This window comes from Halichoerus grypus, chromosome 6, assembly GCF_964656455.1.
Source record: "Halichoerus grypus chromosome 6, mHalGry1.hap1.1, whole genome shotgun sequence".
Classification (NCBI taxonomy): Eukaryota; Metazoa; Chordata; class Mammalia; order Carnivora; family Phocidae; genus Halichoerus; species Halichoerus grypus.
In genome coordinates, this window is record NC_135717.1 from 47,132,560 (window position 1) to 47,153,714 (window position 21,155).

General features: G+C 45.3%; 1 protein-coding gene across 6 annotated transcripts in view; it reads right to left on the minus strand.

Annotated features, from left to right (window-relative positions):
* The window catches only part of SFMBT2 (Scm like with four mbt domains 2), a 227,876-nt gene that overhangs the window by 38,540 nt on the left and 168,181 nt on the right, over nt 1-21,155 (minus strand). For all 6 annotated transcript variants that reach the window (XR_013448983.1, XM_078075125.1, XM_078075123.1 and 3 more), the window contains 4 exons: nt 10,575-10,688; nt 8,009-8,051; nt 6,016-6,086; nt 3,750-3,889 (listed from right to left, as the gene is read on the minus strand). Coding sequence is in view for 5 of the 6 variants with exons in the window: in XM_078075125.1 (XP_077931251.1) it covers nt 3,750-3,889; nt 6,016-6,086; nt 8,009-8,051; nt 10,575-10,688 (368 nt within the window). In the remaining variant the exon portion in view is untranslated. The remainder of the gene's footprint in view (nt 1-3,749; nt 3,890-6,015; nt 6,087-8,008; nt 8,052-10,574; nt 10,689-21,155) is intronic.

Sequence of the window (21,155 nt, forward strand, 5' to 3'; positions counted from 1 at the left end):
ATGTAAAGCTTGGATGGGTGATTTCTGCTGTCGAGCCAACATGGATCCAGAGCCTCTGCCGTGTCACACATCCCAAAGTGATGTGCAAAACGTGAAAAAAGACTCCTAGAGATTCCCCACTGGACATGACATTTCTATTGCTTGCTAAGACCAGAGGTTACATATGGGTAAATAACTCAAGCCAGGTAACATTTCAGAAAAACCACAGGTGCTCCCCAAACCCGTCAGCCATGCTGGGACGTCACCCTGGTATGTGGCCTGCGTATCCATGGATGTTAGCATCGCCATGAAAACGGAGACTCTAATTCCTCCTGAGCCGGTGTTTTCAGAGTCCCTTCTGCTGGCAGGACTTTTCATCGCTGGGCTCATGGACATGAGTGAGGTTGTGAGATGTTCCACGCTCACTCCTTTCCTCTTGTGCTCGTGCTGGTCTCTCCCTCACACCCGGACACAAGCACACAGCACCCTCCCTTACTATGTGGTGCAGGAAGGCAGGATCACAGGCCTGGCCATTTGGGAGATCACATCTGAGGTATTAGCAGAACCTCCCCCAACACCTCTTCAACACAACACCAACATTCTCAGCAGCAGAAGCGCCGGGACACACAGACCTCCTCAGCGGACCGAGGGCCACACAGATCTGCGGTACACAGGTCTTCAGGAGACCCTGGTGCATTGCGGCAGGCGTGGGGTGCAGGACTATCTGGGATAGGAAAGGATGCCCGGGGTCCCATAAAATGCCCCAGCCTGAGGGGCCGTCCACAGGCTCAACCTGTCCCCATCCCCTCAGGACCTGCTAGTCCTGGGTCCCTCGTGGGGATGACAGAGTTGGATGGGCCCCTCACTGGCTCTGCCCACATGCACACAGGTCAGCCTCCCCTGAGCAGACCAGAGGGAAAACAGCCATCACTCTGCATTTCCCAAAGACCTGAAAACCTTCAACTGCTAACACCACTGACGGCCTGAAAAGCAAACGTGCTCTGTCTTTGCTCCAATTACCTCGTTCTCTTTAAGTAAAATGCAATTTGAAACCACAGAGGTTCTGGTGCTGAAGGAAGCACATTAGCATAAATATTGGCTTGCTGGAACTCCCATTTTTCTTGCACTCACAGAACTGAAGTGCTTGCTTTTTTTTCCCTTCTTCTTCTTCTGCCTTATGCATTTTCTGAACATCAGCAAAAAACTAGTTTTGTCATCAGAAAACTGCTCTGGCCTGGCTTTTGCATTTGGCTGCCAGCACCTATCGGGGAATTGATCAGGGATAACCACTGTTGACTCTAAATACTCATGTACGACAAAGAGCCAGCCCCCGAAGACAGGCTGAACCTGGGACCAGTGTGTCTGCGAGCGGAGCCGGCAGGTGACCGGGGACCGCAAGCTGATCCCTGGAGCTTGCCGTGACGAACAGCCCTGCAGGCAGCTTCAAAGGCACCCACCGGTTCACCGCATTTCTGCCAGGCCTTCCTGTTCCTTTCTGATCACTCCTGACAAAAACAGGCTCACACATAGGCAGGCATCACCGTACCCACAACCCACTCTCGGGCCGGACTGCGGAGGGTAGTGCTCGGTCCAGGGGTGCGATTTCACGTCGTCATGGGAATCCTGACCCGGAGTCCTGGTTTGATCTCTTCCTCGATCCCGTCCAACATCTTCGGGAATCCGAGGTCAGTGCCGCCTCATCCAGAGCCAACCACCGGTCCCTCCACTGACCCGCATCACCTTGGCCTTTCAGAGGCACCCCTACCCCTGGACCTGCCTCAAGCACCATCTTTCTGTAGTGACGAATGTCTCATCTGTTAGACAGGTCAACCTGCCACTTCGGCTGGGCCAGACCTGCACCGATCACTTTCGGGAGGCAGGGCCCAGCCGTGGGAGGTGAGCTGCTTTAAATGAAAGCAGGTCCCGGCTGCTCAGAACACCTGGCGGGGGCCCAAGAAAGGCCCACCCAGATCTGCGCCCTTTCTGTGTCCATCCTCCGAGGTCCTTACACTTGAGGTGCCATAAGCCTTCTTTCCCAATCTTCCTGCCTTCATCCCAGGGCACCCCGATACCCCAGGCCTTCCGCATGCAGGCTGCCCGCACCTCCTTCCGCACAGACTGCAGGGGACTCCACAGGACCTCGACACACCCGCACCGGCCCCGTCGCAGGACCTGAGACGCTTGCCACTCTGCAATACTCGATCTGCCTGCTTGTCTGTCCCACATGACCGGAACCTCATGAAGGACAGGAACATCCTCTGAACATTTATAGGCTAAATGCTCCCAAGTAAATAACCACAACAACGGCCCCACCAGAGTGTCTTTACAGAGTTTCTTCTCAACTACAACTTCAACTTTCTCTCTTAAAGGGATTTTTGTTTTCTGAACATGTAAGTCTTTAACTGCTAACTGCGCAGACGGCCTAGGAAAGCAAACGTGCTCGGCCTGGCTAAAACAATCTCATTCAAGTAGAATGACATCTGAAACCACGTGGAGGTTCCCGAGGGGATGGTGCTCGCACAGGGTCGCTCAGAGGGCTCCCGTCCTCCGCAGTGGGAATCTGCACTCCTCACAAGGCCAGAGAAGGCCTCCCTCAAGCTACCCAGCTACCCAGGCCTGCCTCACCCATCAGGCCGCCCAGATCTCTCGTCTGTTCTTTTCAAAACAGGATGCACTCTTCTATACCTATGAGTCGCCCCCAGCCTAAGGACCCATACTCCTTCCCTGGACACCCACCTGTGAGCCGCGGCCGGGCTCCCACGTGAGGCGCTCCTCCCTTTGCAAGCCAGAGCAAGGATCCCTTACCATCCGTTTGTCACTCCCTCCCCTGTGCTCCCAGAGCGCTCTGCTCTGTGCCCTGAGTGTCCCCCCACACACCATACCTTCAGCCTAGAATTAAGCCATCTCCCCAACAAGGCTGCGAAGCCCCAATAGGCCGAGGGCAGACAGGGCTTGTGTTCGGACCCAGGACTTGGCACAGCGCCTGCCTCCGAGCAGTGGCCTCACAGACATGTGTTCAGTGGGTGAATGGACTGTTGTGCCCCGGGGATTAAAACACATTCATCATGGTACAGTAGCGATGAGGAAGATCTATGTGGGGTCCTCTTTTGTAAGAAAAAACACTGATATGTGTGAAAAAAGCAGAGATCGAGTTCCAAGAATGGTTCCAGGATTCCAAGCCATGTCCACACGGGGTCTGTGGCGAGGCTATAAAAACCTCCATCAATGTAACGAGGATTCACCTCTCTCTGCAGGTCCACCCCCAAAGGCAGGAAGAGAAATGGGAAAGAATACCATCAAACTGACGCGCGGCCACGACACAAACTTCACACAAGTGCCTGGAGCCTGAGCTGGAGCCGCCTCCATGCAGACGCGTGCTGGCTACAGCCGACGGCGGGGAAAGGCCTTGAGGCTCCTGACGCCGCCGACGGGCGTCTGTCCTTAAGAGCATCTTCTCTCGCCCATCCAGGCTTACTTGCCTCTTGAGAGAAACCTCCAGTCTGCAGTCCTGGGCCCTGACCCACACACAGCCCTCAAACCCACTGCAAGGTTTCCCCGGACTCGGGGGAGGAAGGTGTAGTCCCCCCACCCTCTCCCCCACTCTCCCCCCGCCACCGCTAGCCTGTGAGTTTTTCACGGGCAGGAATGCTATTTCCCATCTTTGCCTGACCAGCTCCAGCCCGATCCCGTTATGTCCTTCAGAAATTCTGTCTACATCTTGGACACCCTGTGGAAATACCCCGACGCTGACCCCCGTGCGCATGCCTTACCTCTTTCAGAACCAGCACACATTTGCCTGGTCCCACCGACTGAGGTAGCTCTGCGATTCTCCCTTTGTTCAGGTAAGGGCCTGAGAAACACCTGTGGTTGATAAAAAGCTGAGGACAGCAGTATTTTCCGTTGACGGTACCTGTGGGGAAGAGCACCACAGCTCACGCTTTAGGAGCCAACAAAAAACCTGCTTAATCCACTTAGTCGGCAAAATTACCCAGAGGCCCACTGTGTCTTAATATCAGAATGTCTTATAAACCCAGTAGCTTAGAAATTCAGGTTATTTTTTTGCTACCATATAAACGAACTTCTCTGTGTATGATGCAGGATTCAAGACACACGAAAAGATGCTAAAACCAAGACAATGACAACTAATGTACCACTATGCAGCTAATAAAAACAAAAAAACAAAACAAAAAACAACCCCAGCTCTGGAGCTAAGCTCTCCTGGGTTTTCTACTCTAGAAACTCCTCCACCTTCTCTTCCCCTTCCCAGAATCTGGTGTTTATCATTCCCACGCAGGCCTATAAACTTGACCACACACACACAGGTAGATGTGTGTCAACAAGCAATGCATGGTATTTCGGATATTTTAAAAATATTCCATAAATGGTTTTCCGCAACATTTTGTTTGTTCGACCTGCAGTTTCTAAGATCCACCCAAATCGGTACACGTATATGCAGAATGTTCATCCACCTGTCACTTCTGTGCGTGACCCCATTACATGAATACAGCACAAGCGGCGGCCCACTCTCTTGCTGATGGACACTCAGTCATTTCCACTTGCTCGGGAATTACCGACAGTGCTCTGCTGAGGACAGCTGTAAACATCGGCTTCTGCTTACGGGCAAGAGAGCTTTCCAAGTATATCACAAGGAGGGGACCTGCTCGGCCATGGGGTCTGCATGTCTTCAGTTGTCCCACACGTGATCAAACTGATCTCCACGCGGACAATCTCAACCTATACTCCTATAGGAGGTGTGGCCACTATTCCACATCCAAGCCAACACTAGACATGGCAGGGCGTCTTCATTTTGCCAATCTCATGGACGTGCAATGTACTTCCCGTGGACTGAATCTGCATTTCCTTCATTGTGCTTTCAATGTAGCAGGTTGTTGGGCTAGTTGTGTCTCAAAGGGCCATGGGGAAACGTGGAAGAATAAATGGTAAGGTATTACCCTAAAGCTTCCTGATGTCTGTAACAGGGTTCTGCTGTCAGCCAAGACTCACCCTCCCCCACAATGCCCCAAGCTAAGCTCCGCTAACAGTGGTGTCTCTGTTAACAGTCCTGGAGGGACTGTCCTCATAGGACTTCAACTAAGAACCAACAGGGAACGAGGGAGAAATGTTATTTTTGTGAGGGTAACACAAAAGGAGTAATATAACAATTATAGACTCTGAAAGAAGAGCTGACATGGTTCTTTTAAAACCATTCTGAAGTTTGAATTCTATACAACAAAATTAGGCAAAAGAATTATGTCCACAGCTGCATATACATGGAAATTTTTTGGTAGGATTACCCTACCCAGAACTTTAGAAAAAAAACAATTTTAGTAAGTCTACTCATAAAAATGCTCTCCTTACTATAACTTTGACTGCTAGGATTCTTCCATGGCATATAGCTTAGAATCCTGGAAGAATTCAGAGCAGGTTTCACTTTGGCTAGAAAACAGAATTCGTAATCAAATATATTATTTAATGTACAAACACGTCTATAATCAGATTTGTTGTCAATGGGGAATTCACATTTGTGTTTTCAAAGGTTAATGTAAGATATAGAACTTTACACATTAAAAGACATATATTATTCACTCTCAGCTTTCAAACACAGAGGGTTTTTAAGGAACAATTCAAAAGCCCATGGGGACTTAAATATTAACCAGTAATGAAAAATGCAAGTGGGATGCCATAAAATATCAAAAAAAAAAATGAGTGCCTAATAATGATATTTTCAATTCTTTCTCCTTGCACATGACCATCCACAACATACAACCCTAACTGGGCCCAAATTTCCAAGGAACACATGGACTCTTCTCCTGCAGACTGAGAGAAGTGTCTAGAGCTACTGACCAAGAGACAGAAGAGGCACAGAGAATCTGGTTTAGAAATTTTTTTTTAAAGTAGGTATGTGTTAATAAGTAGCAACAGAGACAAGGAGAATGAACTTAAAGTTGAAATATTCTTATATTAGACCTAAAAACACACCCATGTCTCCACTCCCAAATTGGGATGGGACAGCCAGCCGTAAGTGGGCTCATTTACCTGAGGTGTCCAGGTGAGAGAATAAACAAAGGTCGTGAGGTATTTTCTCAACAGGCACTGTGGATGGCAATCTGTTGATCAAGAAAATACAACTATCACGGGTCGCACACTTGAGAAGGAACTCAACTAATGAAATAACTAATTAAATTAATTAAACTAACTCCAAAGTCTTTTCATAACTTAAAGTGATTATCACAGAAATCCAAGCACACAGTAAAAGAGAGGATGCATATACGTCAAGCAGCAACATCAGTACAAATGTATCCGTTTCAAAGAGGTCGTCCCCCAATTCTCGTAATAACCCTAAGAAGCCGATGGCATGTCTGCCCCTCAAGTTGTCATCCCTAATCAGCGATGTTCTTCCAGGAGGCTCCTGGCTTGTCTCTTGCTATAGAATTGTCATAATGCCCTTCATTATATTTTAGACACAAAGAAACATCAACTCGCATGGATTTTAACGGAAGTCAGACTTCTCTTCAATAGAAGAAACTAGTACTTTCTAAAAGCTAGTGTCTGAGAACTGCTTGGCCTTTGATTTTTGGCACCTGTGCTTGTGTGGGTCACGGCCACACTAAAAAGACCTTCAAAGAAAGCCTATGAACGGATGGGTCCTAGAATGAGAAGTAGGCCTAGCCTAGGGCAGAGCTTTGTGTTATAGTTCAGTAAAAAAGTTGCTGAATAAACATTAAAAATGTAGCCATAGGGGAAAAGAGGTGCGTTGGTTTTTACAGGGTACCCAGGATGGCGGTGTGGAAATCACACCATTGAAAAATGACACAAGCGCAGAGCAAACCATCACAAAATCTCAGTGGGGTCATCTTCACACTGGCTCTCAAAGTGGGGTCCCCACACTAGAGGACCGGCACCACCTAGAAACTTGTTAAATGCACAGATGCTCAGGCCCCACTAAAGACATCCTGAGCCAGGGAATTTGGAGATGGGGACCCAGCAGTGTGTCTGTTTTATCGAGCTGTCTGGGTGACTGGTGCAAGTGCAGGATGGGGACCACGGATCCACGGGCCATAAATTGAGGAGTTACAAAATCGGATTTGGATTCAATGATGGGACCATTTATTCTTTGCTCTCGATTTCAATGTTATCCAGACCAAACTGGAGTCAGATTATTAACCTGCTACACTGTGTTTAGACATGAATGTATGGAAAATGCCCACAAAACTGTTATTCACATTCAAATAGCCATGCAGTCATTATTCAATTTCATTTTAAGTTTAAACCTGGGTATCTGAAAAGATCAAATTCATTTCCACCAGTGTATTTTCATTAGAAAACAGAACCACCTGGCAAAGGCTGTATATTTTAGTGTACCTTAGCTAATCTTCAATATATAAAAATGTTACTAATGGTGAGAATTTTTCAAAAACATACTGCATGTATGCACACTGCCTGATACCCTCCTTCTCCCTAAAATTACAACTGAAATGGGGGATAACTTACATTGACTTAACCCTGTACAACCCACACAATTTTTTTTTCCACATGAAATCTAATTTAATCTTCATGAACCCCCTGAGAAACAGGTGTTTCACAAAGGAGGGTGTTGAGATGCAGAGCATTAAGCAGCTTCCTAAAGGACACCTTGCTGGGGGCTGGCAGAGATGGCCTCGGACGGCAGTCTGCCTGCCTGCCAGGCCGGCCACGACCCGTGACACCAGCATGCTGAGTGTGGGCAGGGACAGCGATGCGTGGCCAGGGGGGCCTCAAAGAGGGCTTTCACTATCAAGGTGTGAGGCCAGGATGCCCTCCAGCTGGAACGGAAGGGAGAAACTGCAATCCGGAGAAGAGATCCCTAGAAGAGGCGAGCCCGTGTCTTCCATGTTTAACGGGTGCACCATAAACAACAACAGGTATTTCTGGCTATCATCTCTGTGAACCCACTCACTGATAAAAACGGCCACACTTCCTTATTCTCTATAAAGACAGTTCTATATACCACCTAAGTTTTGGGGGAAAAAAACAAAACACAAAAACTTACTGTTTTTCTGGCTGCACGACTGCAATCTTTCTCTTCTTTTGTGCTGTAAAACAGGCAAGAAAGGGCAAAAGGACAGTCAGTTTCATTCACGAGTTGGGCAAAAGCATTTTTTTAAAAATGTCTTCATGGGGGCGCCTGGGTGGCTCAGTTGGTTAAGCGACTGCCTTTGGCTCAGGTCATGATCCTGGAGTCCTGGGAATGAGTCCTGCATCGGGCTCCCTGCTCAGCGGGGAGTCTGCTTCTCCCTCTGACCGTCCCCCTTCTCATGCTCTCTCTCTTTCTCTCTCATTCTCTCTCTCTAAAATATAAAATCTTTAAAAAAAAAAATGTCTTCAGGGAAAACTGTGTCAGTTTTAAAGAAACAATTTAAACACTGGAAAGTTATTTCACTCATGCCACAACTTTATCTTATTTTCTTCCAGCATTAAAATAAACTCTGACTCAGGGCGCCTGGGTGGTGCAGCTGGTTAAGCATCTGACTCTTGGTTTTGGCTCATGTTGTGATCTCAAGGTCTTGAGATCAAGCCCCATGTCTGGCTCTGCGCTCAGCGGGGAGTCTGCATGTCCCTCTCTCTCCCTCTGCCCCTCCCCTTCACTTTCTCCCCCCTTCTCAATCTCTCTCTCTAAAATAAATAAATAAATCTGAAAGAGACTTTGACTCATCAGAAATGAAGTCTAAATAGAATTTACTGCATTTAATAAGATTAAACGGATCACTATGTTTGTATCCTTTGGATAAATACCTAGTAGTGCAATTGCTGGGTTGTAGGGTTGCTCTATTTTTAACACTAGCTACTTTATTCTAAAATATACTTTTAATAAGAAAGAAAGCGGACACGAGACAGGAGTTTCTGTCTGAGGCACAACTAAGACCCAGGGGACCGGCCCTACCCACGACTAAACCCAGGGAGCACCTGGCCTGGCTCTCAGGCCAACTGAGCCAAGAATCTGTGGCACTGTGAGAGGACAAAAACAGAATGCCCTTGAGATTGAAAAAAATTATTCTATGCTTAAAATTTTAAAAATATGTTAACATGAGGACAAGATATTACTCTCGTTGGATCAGATTCATTGAGCAGTATGGTGTATGGGAGAGAAGAATCCCTTAAAATCCACCTGTGTATAATCTGGGCGACCTACTTTGTTTCACACAGACAATGCACCATCCTCCTCTTAATGGATGTGGAATAGAACTGTCCTTCAAACTTTGCTGACATCAGGGGACAGGAAGCCAACTATAGGATGGAACTTCCTTTTCTAGTAATTTCCTGAGCATCTACCTAAATGAACCCTATAGTAGGATGCTAGAAAGTAAAGCTAGCATACAAATTACATAAAGAAAATACCAGAAATATCTACTTCACAAAAAAATCAAAACCCCTTATTTTTAAGGACTCATAACTTTATTTTCAATTTTTAAATTTTTTATTTAAATTCAATTTAATTAACACATACTGTATTACTAATTTCAGGGGTAGAATTTAGTGATTCATCAGTTGTATATAACACCCAGTGCTCATCAGATCACATCCCCTCCTTAATGTCCATCACCCAGTTATCCCATTCCTTCCACCCACCTCCCCTCCAGCAACCCTCAGTTTGTTTCCTGTAGTTAAAAGTCTCTTTTGGTTTGTCTCCCTCTCTGTTTTCATCTTATTTTATTTTTCCCTCCCTTCCCCTATGTTCATCTGTTTTGTTTCTTAAAGTCCATATATAAATGAAATCAAATGGTATTTGTCTTTCTCTGACTTATTTCACTCATCATAATACCCTCTAGTTCCATCCATGTCATTGCAAATGACAAGATTTCATTCTTTTTGATGGCTGAGTAATATATCTCATTGTATATATGAACCGCATCATCTTTATCCATTCATCTGTTGATGGACATCTGGGCTCTTTCCATAGTTTGGCTATTGTGGACATTGATGCAATAAACATTGGGGTGCAGGTACCCCTTCGGACCACTGTGTTTGTATCCTTTGGATAAATACCTAGTAGTGCAATTGCTGGGTCATAGGGTAGCTCTATCTTTAACTTTTTGAGGAACCTCCATACTGTTTCCAGAGTGGCTGCACCAGCTTGCATTCCCACCAAGAGTGTAGGAGGGTTCCCACTCATGCACTCTCTCTCCCCGTCTCAAAAACAACAATAAAAACAACAAAAACCAACAAAAAAAACCACATAGTATTTAGCTTAAATTTTCTCTAATCAAAATAATGAACTATAAATTGGGAGTGAAGACCTATTTTATTTTATATATATTTATATATTATTTTATACAATCTTTATAGATCTTAGTATATTTATATCTTATCTCTGCCACTCCACGACGCTCACCTGCCTTATCATTATGACTTAGCTTGTCAACCTGTGAGGTGCTTCCAAATATCCATCTCTTGAAGATACTGAAAACATCCACCAGATAAAAATATTGGTGCTCCGTGGTAAATCTAACACAAGGTCTGTTTTTTACAACCTGGCTACAGTCTCTTCACAGAACTGTCTATTTACCCCCCCAAGCCCCGCATGTTGTCCACAGGGCTCCCAACTGGACGATACTCACAGACTGTTTTGTGTGGTGTGGTCAGAGGGTAAGAGTTGGCTTCGCACCAGCCCACGGGGAAGATGTCCATGGACTCCACGTCGACAATGAACTCTGGACTAGGAGTCTGCAGACCTGCATCGGAAGAGTCAAGACAACAGGTACAGACTTTACCACAGAGACACGGAAGAAGCGAGCAAAGCACAAGCATCCCCGAGATGAGGACCACACTCCCCGGGCCGGTCAACCGAGCAGAGTCTGATGACAGATACCAGCACCTGAAATACCAAACAGCCGGAGTACGAGGGGTGCAAATAAAGTGGAGATCCAGAAAATCCAAGCTAGTTCCTACTGTGCATGGGCGGGGGCACGGGGGGGGGGGCAGAAAAACTGGCAGAGAGAACAAGTCCGCCCCTTTCCTAAAAGTACCTTTAAAACGAAGGAAACGGGCCCGAGCTGGGGTGGGGACTACAGCACACGTGTGTAAGCCACCAAGACACACTTCATCCGACACCAAGCAAAGGTCAACCTTCAACTAAGAAAAGTTACCATCACTGTGAAAAGGAGCTAGTTGGGCATGGCAACTCGGGTTCTGAGCAGGACACACAGAAGACACAATTCCTCTAGGGAACTTGCTCACTCATCGGTTTGCCTGCAGTTCCTTATTTTGACCTCTGCTTGTGGCCTACAGACTTTTGTCATGTCACACAAAAGCCATCACCATGACTATCATCCTAACTTCCTTTCTCCTTAATTCTCCCATAATTTGAAGGATATATAAGCTAAAGGAATGAAAGCAGGTTTATGGGGATTATTTCTCAACACAGCTGAGTGAATGGATATCATTTCTGTCTCCTATTATGACTCAAGTGATACTTCACCTACTTGCCAAAGAGACCATCAAATACACAAGATGACATCCAAAACAGACAAGAAGTGAAGAAACTCTCCGGGTGGCTTCCAATGTGGAAGTGACTGCCCCTGTCTCGGAGGGCACACGGCTCTCCAGTGGGTCCTCAAGCTGTTTCCTCATCTTTGGACTCACAAAAATAGCATGTGTTTCTTAGCTACTTAACAATTCTGCTAACGGGCTGAATTCATCTACAACATACATTTCTATCTCCAGACTTACATTTAGGTACAAGTAAGATTTTCAAGGTCAAAGTAGTACTTTGAAAGGAAGCATAAGGTGAACTTGATAGCCTGCTCCTTCCTGAATTATGACTTTCATCTTCCAATATTCTGCTGGTTCAAACATCACTTGGTATTAATGCTTTAATATATACACTTCCATAACAACGTATACAGTAATAGATATATACGGCTGTCTTTACCATACTTTAAAATTCTTTGATCATGCTCTCCGTTCAAAACAAATATTTATGAGCTACAACGGGTCAGCGACTATGTTCTCAAGAAGGTTATAACCCTGCCTTCCTTGCACTTTCAAATCTAACCCATTAAGGCATCTACTAAATAAGAACAGATGGAAAAGTGGGTTATTTATCTCCCAGGAACATTTTCTCCCAGGAACATTTTCCTGACCGTGAAACTTTTCTAAACTTATTCTGAATGGTGGGTACTGATTCCTTATGTCCCTTTATCAACTTTATGCATCTAGATACATCTGGCTGGACTCAGAATATAATCTTTTTAAAAAATAACCCATTATTTTCCACGACCAGGAACCCACTAGCTTACAAAATGATCGTAGCCAATGCGGTTTATCCAAGGCGCGATTATTGCTAATTGAAAAATGTATGCGATTCTCCTTGATTATTCTACGATATCCAAAATTGCCTATGCAAAGCCTAGTGGACTACTGCAAGAGTCTTACCATTTTAGAGGACACCCTCTGTGAACAACACAAGACCATGCTCAACCTCGGACTTCATTTCAGCTGCATCCGTCAATATGGATTCTACTCATTCATCCTTACCCAGAACCTTCATCTCAAAATCCATCAGGAAGTCTCAATCTCCATCTATGGGGAAGTACTTAAAGAAATCATGGTACACTGTATGACAGGATATTCTGCCACTATAAAAAAGGACGAGAAACCTCTTTGTATACTTATATCTAAGGATGTATATGTATACATTGAGTCAAAGAAAGGCAGGGTATGGAACACTGCGTATATATAGTATGCTACCATCTGTTTAAAAAGGGGGAAATAACATATATTTATATGTGCATAAGACAAATCTGGAAGGAAGTGCAAAATTCTAATACAATGGGCGTCTGCTGGTAAGGAGCTGGGACACTGAGGGATGGGGGCAGGAATGGGAGAGAGACTCTGACCACGGATACTTTCATGTATTCTTGGCCCTTGCGAATGAATCAACTAATTTACAATCACAACCTCACTATCACCACAATAACCACACAACACAAAACGCTCTGAGAAGAAAAAAAGAGTCTCATGCATGAACCATACTGCCACAGAGGCCAGATTAACGAAGGGCAAGTGACCTTAATAGGAAATAAAACCAAACTACAATGAAATCATTTCGCTGCTAAGAGGACAAAGATGTTCCATATTCACAAAGCATATAAATTTGTAAGCATCACTTTGGAACCTTAATATAGTTGTGCCATGTGCCATATCCTGAGACTGCGTCATCCCCTCAATGGATACCGTTCCCTTCCACAAAGTTCCACCTGCCCTCTGAAAGGCAGAGGCTTTGGGAAGAGAGTCGGAAGGAGCCCCACACCTCCATTAAGAGGTGGGAAGGGAAGAAAGGCAAGAGGTACTTAGAGAAGCAAGTTAGCCTTGCTCAGTACCCTCCTTAAAAGTCAAAGGCCACAGCAAATTTGTGACGGGCTCGAGCGTGCGATGGAAAGATAAAGCCCCAGAGGAGAGAAAGTGATCGGTGATCCGGGAGCGAGACTGGGCGCCGGAAACCCCGGGGGCCATCTGTCCGGCTCCTTCCATCCGCAGAGGCCCATCTACAAAACCAGACTGTCATGTCCCTTCATCAGCTGTGGGGCCAAATTCCCAAGGAACAAAGAGACAGGCAAAACTGTGGGCGGCAATATCAAGATGTGATAGGAAACAGGCAGTCTGAAGGAAAACAACAGAAATGGGATCAAATGTGTGTGTGCAGAGAGAGACGCTCACAGGACTGCAAGCACACGCAAGCCCTGACGTCGGGCCCGACACTTGCCCAAATGTTTAATCCTTATAAGGGATACGGACCAAATACATCCCCATTTTACAGATGAGTAAGCTGAGGCACAGAAGATCAAAGAGCAAGTGACAGATCCAGGATTTGACCCTAAATAATCTAACTCTAGAGGCATTGCAGGTGGCCTTTTCCTTTCTTTCTCTTGTTTTTGCTTCTGGTTTGGGTTTGGATTGGCTGGGTCTGTCTAGCATCTGTCCCATTCCTATTCAGGCCCCACATCCCTCCTGCAGAATTTCCCGGATGAGGCAGCGACTGGCACCTCCCACAAAGGGGAAGGAGCCGGATCTGCCCTCTCTGCGGGCGAATGACAACAGAAAGGTAGTCAGTCAGAAGTCACATCCATCACGACGGCAGCTTGAAAGCCCAAACCCTGTGTGGGTTCATGGAGCAAAGCCTCTGGAGAGGCGATCCCCCAGCCCCGTCCTCAAAAGCCTTCCCCCAAATTCGCATTTTGCCTAAGACAGCTGGCCCAGTTCTGTTGCTGATCACCAAGGACCCATTTAATCGAGCATCAGCTTTGACCACAAAACAGATCTGGGAGGATTAAAAGCCTGTGCCCACAGACAGTTCCCACTCTCCGACCACCCTCTTTAATGTTCAGGAAACATTGCTCTCAGCCCCTGATCTGCTGAAGCAGCTTCTCCCAAAACTGTCTCATGCAGGCCATACCTCCTTTTAAGATTTTAAAACCACCCACACTGGCTTGAAATATAATTACTTTCACATTTGCATTTTCCCTTGTTTGATTTTTGCAAGTCTCTGCGAAATGCTTATTAACCAACCTGACTTTTCCACAAATTACAGAAAGGCTTAAGGGGCAGTTTTCCGCACCTGGTGTCCTATCTATAAGAGGTCACCTCAACAGGAGTTCCTTTAAACCATGCCACACCCTGCCCATTAGATCTCAGAGACCTTTACAAACCCTAGCACATAGAAGAATCATCTGGGGAGGGTGACGATAAAATGCAGACTCCCATGGGGCCCCTGGGTGGCTCAGATGGTTAAGCATCTGTCTTCAGCTCAGGTCATGATCCCAGAGTCCTGGGATCAAGCCCCACATCAGGCTCCCCGCTAGCGGGGAGCCTGCTTCTCCCTCTCCCTCTGCTGCTCCCCCTGCTTGTGCTCTCTCACTCTGTCAAATAAATAAAATCTTTAAAATAAATAAATAAATAAATAAATAAAATAAAATAAAATGCAAACTTCCAGACCCTGCTTCGGACTCAGATGCTCTAGGTCTGAGGAAGGTGCATTTTAATAGGACTCCCGGAGATGATGTGGAGGGTAGTTTACTGGAACTGAACCAAGCATAGGAAAAAACTAGCCAAAGAGGTTTTGAATGTTAGCTTACATGTATAAAATATCTCACCGGCTCAAAATCTGGCTGGCAAGATAGCAGTGTTTTGTTTGTATTTGTTGTTGTTGTTGTTGTTTTTTTTAGATTCAATTAGCCACCATATACTCACCATGTACTCATCATTAGTTTCACAGGTAGAGGTCAGTGATTCTTCAGTTGCATATAACACCCAGTGCTCATCACATCATGTGCCCTCAATGCCCATCACCCAGTTACCCCATCCCTCCACCCCTCACCCCTCCAACAACCCTCAGTTTGTTCCCTAGAATTAACAGTCTCTCATGGTTTGTCTCCCTCTCTGACTTCTTCACATTCAATTTTTCCTCCCTTTCCCTATGATCATCTGTACTGTTTCTTCTATTCCACATATGAGTGAAACCATATGATAATTGTCTTTCTCTGACTGACTTATTTCGCTCAAGATAATCCCCTCCAGTTCCACCCATGTCAATGTAAATGGTAGGTATTCATCCTTTCTGATGGCTGAGTAATATGGACCACATCTTCTTTATCCATTCATCTGTCGATGGACATCTGGGCTCCTTCCACGTTTGGCTATCGTGGACAATGCTGCTATGAACATTGGGGTGCATATACCCTTTCGGATCACTACATTTGTATCTTTGGGGTAAATACCCAGTAGTGCAATTGCTGGGTCGTACAGTAGCTCTATTTTCAACTTTTTGAGGAACCTCCATACTGTTTTCCAGAGTGGCTGCACCAGCTTGCATTCCCACCAACACTGTAGGAGGGTTCCCCTTTCTCCGCATCACCGCCAACATCTGTCGTTTCCTGACTTGTTAATTTTAGCCATTTTGACTGGTGTGAGGTGGTATCTCATTGAGGTTTTGATTTGGATTTCCCTGATGCTGAGCGATGTTGAGCACTTTTTCATGTGTCTGTTGGCCATTTGGAGGTCTTCTTTGCAGAAATGTCTGTTCATGTCTTCTGCCCTTTTCCTGATTGGATTATTTGTTCTTTGGGTATTGAGTTTGATAAGTTTTTTTTATTTTATTTTATTTTATTTTTTTAAAGATTTTATTTATTTATTTGAGAGAGGGAATGAGAGACAGACAGCAGGAGAGGGAGGAGGGTCAGAGGGAGAAGCAGACTCCCTGCTGAGCAGGAAGCCCAATGCGGGACTCGATCCCAGGACTCCAGGATCATGACCTGAGCTGAAGGCAGTCGCTTAACCAACTGAGCCACCCAGGCGCCCGGTAAGTTTTTTTTATAGATTTTGGATACTAGCCCTTTATCTGATATGGCATTTGAAAATATCTTCTCCCATTCTGTCGGTTGTCTTTTGGTTTTGTTGACTGTTTCTTTTGCTGTGCAAAAGTTTTTTATCTTGATGAAATCCCAATAGTTCATTTTTGTCCTTGCTTCCCTTGCCTCTGGCGATGTTTCTAGGAAGAAGTTGCTGCGGCTGAGGTTGAAGAGGTTGCTGCCTGTGTTCTCCTCTAGGATTTTGATGGATTCCTATCTCACATTTAGGTCTTTCATCATTTTAAGTTTTATCTTTGTGTGTGGTGTAAGGAAATTGCCCAGTTTCATTCTTCTGCATGTGGCTGTCCAATTTTCCCAAACACCATTTGTTGAAGAGACTGTCCTTTTTCCATTGGATATTCTTTCCTGTTTTGTCAAAGATTAGTTGACCATGATGTTGCAAGTCCATTTCTGGGCTCTCTATTCTGTTCCATTGATCTATGTGTCTGTTTTTGTGCCGGTACCATACTGTCTTGATGATGACAGCTTTGTAATAGAGCTGGAAATCCAGAATTGTGATGCCGCCAGCTTTGGTTTTCTTTTTCAACATTCCCCTGGTTATTCGGCGTCTATTCTGTTCCATACAATTTTTAGGATTATTTGTTCCAGCTCTGTGAAAAATATCAATGGTATTTTGATAGAGACTGCATTGAGTGCGTAGACTTCTCTGCTCTAACAATATTTATTCTTCCAATCCATGAGCATGGAATGCTCTTCCATTTCTTTGTGTCTTCCTCAATTTCTTTCATAAGTATTCTGTAGTTTTCAGAGTACAGATCCTTTACCTCTTTGGTTAGGTTTATTCCTAGGTATCTTATAGTTTGGGGTGCAATTGTAAATGGGATCGATTCCTTAGTTTCTCTTTCTTCTGTCTCATTGTTAGTGTATAGAAATGCAACTGATTTCTGTGCATCAATTTTATATCCTGCCATGTTGCTGAATTCCTGTATGAGTTCTAGCACTTTTGGGGTGGTGTCTTTGGGTTTTTCACATAAAGTATCATGTCATCTGCGAAGAGTGAGAGTTTGATTTCTTCTTTGCCAACTTAAATGCCTTTTATTTCTTTCTGTTGTCTGACTGCTGAGGCTAGGACTTCGAGCACTATGTTGAACAACAGTGGTGAGAGTGGGCATCCCTGTCCTGTTCCTGACCTTAGAGGAAAAGCTCTGTTTTTCCCCATTGAGAAGGATATTCGCTGTGGGCTTTTTGTAGATGGCTTTTATGATATTGAGGTGTGTTCCCTCTATTCCTACACTGTGAAGAGTTTTAATCAGGAAAGGATGCTATATTTTGTCAAATGCTTTTTCTGCATCAGTTGAGAGGATCATAGGGTTCTTGTCCTTTCTTTTATTAATGTGATGTATCACATTGATTTCTGAATGTTGACCCACTCTTGCAGCCCAGGAATAAATAAATCCCACTTGGTCATGGTGAATAAGACTTTTAACGTACTGTTGGATCCTATTAGCTAGTATCTTGGTGAAAATTTTGGCATCCATGTTCATCAGGGATATTAGTCTGTAATTCTCCTTTTTGGTGGTGTCTTTGTCTGGTTTTGGGATCAAAGTAATGCTGGCCTCAAAGAATGAGTCTGCAAGTTTTCCTTCCATTTCTGTTTTTTGAAACAGCTTCAGAAGAATAGGTATTAATTCTTCTTTAAATGTTTGGTAGAATTCCCCTGCAAAGCCATCTGGCCCTGGACTCTATTTTGTTGGGGTATTTTTGATGACTGCTTCAATTTCCTTGCTCGTTATGGATCTGTTCAGGTTTTCTATTTCTTCCTGTTTCAGTTTTGGTAGTTTATATGTGTCCAGGAATGCATCCATTTCTTCCAGATTGCCTAATTTGTTGGCATATAGTCGCTCATAATACGTTCTTAAAATTGTCTGTATTTCCTTCGTGTTGGTTATGATCTCTCCTCTTTCATTCATAATTTTATTAATTTGGGTCTTTTTTTCTTTTTGATAAGTCTGGCTAAGGGTTTATCAATCTTATTAATTCTTTCAAAGAAATCAGCTAGCAGTTCTTAAGGGACTGCTGTATCTTAAATCACTTTCTTGTTCAGAAACACAAGATGTGATTTATTCCTCTTATCTATTCAAGCAAGCATTTAGCGAGCAAAGTGCACATGAACTCTCGTCCAAATATTGTGCTATGTGATAGGCAAAGATAGAGGAGCACAGCCCTGTATAATGGCTCACGACACCAATGACAGTATCAGGATGTTCACAGACACAGTGAGTGTTCTGTTCTGATGGAGCGCAGGCTCTGGGCAGGGAGGTAAAGCTGACGTGACAAGGGGCTGCCTTTCCGTCTGCTCATCAGCCACCTCCTCTTCCTAAGCTCTTACTAAACCGTGCACTTTACAGATGCTAATTCCCTCCTCCGATCTCCAGCATCATCCTATAAAGCAGGATCCATGATTATATACATTTTATAGAGCTGTACAAATAAGAAAAGAGGTTTCAAACTCAGAAATTACTCAAGATCACACATCTAGGAAGTGGATGTATTGTCAGGTGGGGGCTGCCAAATCCACGTGGTGGAACAAGAGCCTTGACTCTGGGAGACATACGGACAGACTGAGAATGAGCAGGAAGGCAATGGCTGCGATTTTACGAATCGAACTCTTAGGGCCCCATGAGGACGGGCAGGGCAGCAGCAAGGGAAGAACTGTAGGATGAGGGGATGAAGACCTGGGACAGAGGGCAGCCGGGAGACTTGAAGACCGAGCCGGGCAGGGGCACTGGGTGCTGAGGGGATGCGCTGGTCACAGCGGCGGGCTGCAGGTGGCCATGTGCTGGCTTGGACGGTCTCGTGGCTTCTAACCGGGGTTACAGGGGAAACTCGAGCCAGCAAACGTCGGGCTAACAACAGTGACATCGGGATGGGGGACGCTGGTGTCTGCGTGGGGATGCTATGCCGGCAGCTAACACTGGGAGCTGTGTGTGGGTCTGCCGCGAGTGCCGGAGTCGTGGGCACGGAACGGCTCCTGCAGCCACAGAGAGACGAGATGGCACGGGCACTCGGGAAGAAAAGCACTCCGAAGAGCTCTGACCTTTACGTGTGAGGGAAGCTGAACCAAGTAAAGCCAGGAATGCACATCGAAGGAAGACTATGTGGGGAGGAGAAACCTGCCTGACCCAGTACTCTGGAAAAGAGATGGAGGGGAGGCTCTGAAGGAGGGGTCAATGTAGGACAAATGCTGCAAACAGGAAAAGGGGTGGGGACCACCTACAGACGGGGAGTTATCAGTGACTATGGGGAAACGTATGTAAAAAAAGCATCATAAGTAAAAAACAAAAACAACCAACCAAAGCCAGAGATGGAGAATATATATCAACCTTCACAGCAAGAGGAACAGGGAGCAGGAGTGTGAGGAGGACTGGAGATGGGAAAGTAATCACTACTCGTACGTAGAAAGGGCAGGACACCTGTCCAGGAGAGGTGCCAGTCGTCCGAGCAAATGCACCATCCCCCCACGGATGCACGGACGCTCAGCTGCTCACCCAAACGTGAGCAGACTGAACAAGGCACGTCTCGCATCGTTACTTTGTTTAAAAGTGATAAACGACTTACACCAGTTAGAATGGCAAAAATTGATAAGGCAAGAAACAACAAATGTTGGAGAGGTTGTGAAGAAAGGGGAACCCTCTACACTGTTGGTGGGAATGCAAGTTGGTACAGCCACTTTGGAAAAGTGTGGAGGTGCCTCAAAAAATTAAATATAGGGGCGCCTGGGTGGCTCAGTCGTTAAGCGTCTGCCTTCGGCTCAGGTCATGATCCCAGGGTCCTGGGATCGAGCCCCACGTCAGGCTCCCTGCTCGGCGGGAAGCCTGCTTCTCCCTCTCCCACTCCCTCTGCTTGTGTTCCTTCTCTTGCTGTGTCTCTCTCTGTCAAATAAATAAACAAAATCTTAAAAAAAAAATTAAATATAGAGCTATCCTATGACCCAGCAATTGCACTGCTGGGTATTTACCTCAAAGACACAGACGTAGTGAAAAGAAGGGCCATATGCACCCCAATGTTCATAGCAGCAAGGTCTGCAATAGCCAAACTGTGGAAAGAGCTGAGATGCCCTTCAACAGATGAATGGATAAAGAAGATGTGGTCCATATATACACTGGAATATTACTCAGCCATCAGAAAAGATGAATACCCAACTTTTACATCAACATGGATGGGACTGGAGGAGATTATGCTAAGTGAAATAAGTCAAGCAGAGAAAGTCAATTATCATATTATTTCACTTATTTGTGGAACATAAGGAATAGCATGGAGGATTAGGAGAAGGAAGGGAAAAATGAAGGGGGGGACATCGGAGGCGGAGACGAACCATGAGAGACTATGGACTCTGAGAAACAAACTGAGGGTTCTAGAGGGGAGGGGGGTGGGGGGATGGGTTAGCCTGGTGATGGGTATTAAAGAGGGCACGTTCTGCACGGAGCACTGGGTGTTATATGCAAACAATGAATCATGGAACACTGCATCAAAAACTAATGATGTATTGTATGGTGACTAACATAACATAATAAAATAAAAAAAATTTTTTTAAATAAATAGGAGGAAAAAAAAATGAAAGTGATAAACGGTTTACCAGCTACCTCCACGAAAAGAACACACCTCCATCGTGTCGTTATGTGATCTCAGATCTTGTATATTCTATTTGCCACGAAACTAGGTTTTCCTTTATGATGAGGCAGAGAAAGGGAAGGCTGGTTATGGCTGATTGGCTCTGGGCACCAGTTCCCGCCTTCCTGTCTGCCAACGGGGGATGGAGAGCTGAGAAACGAA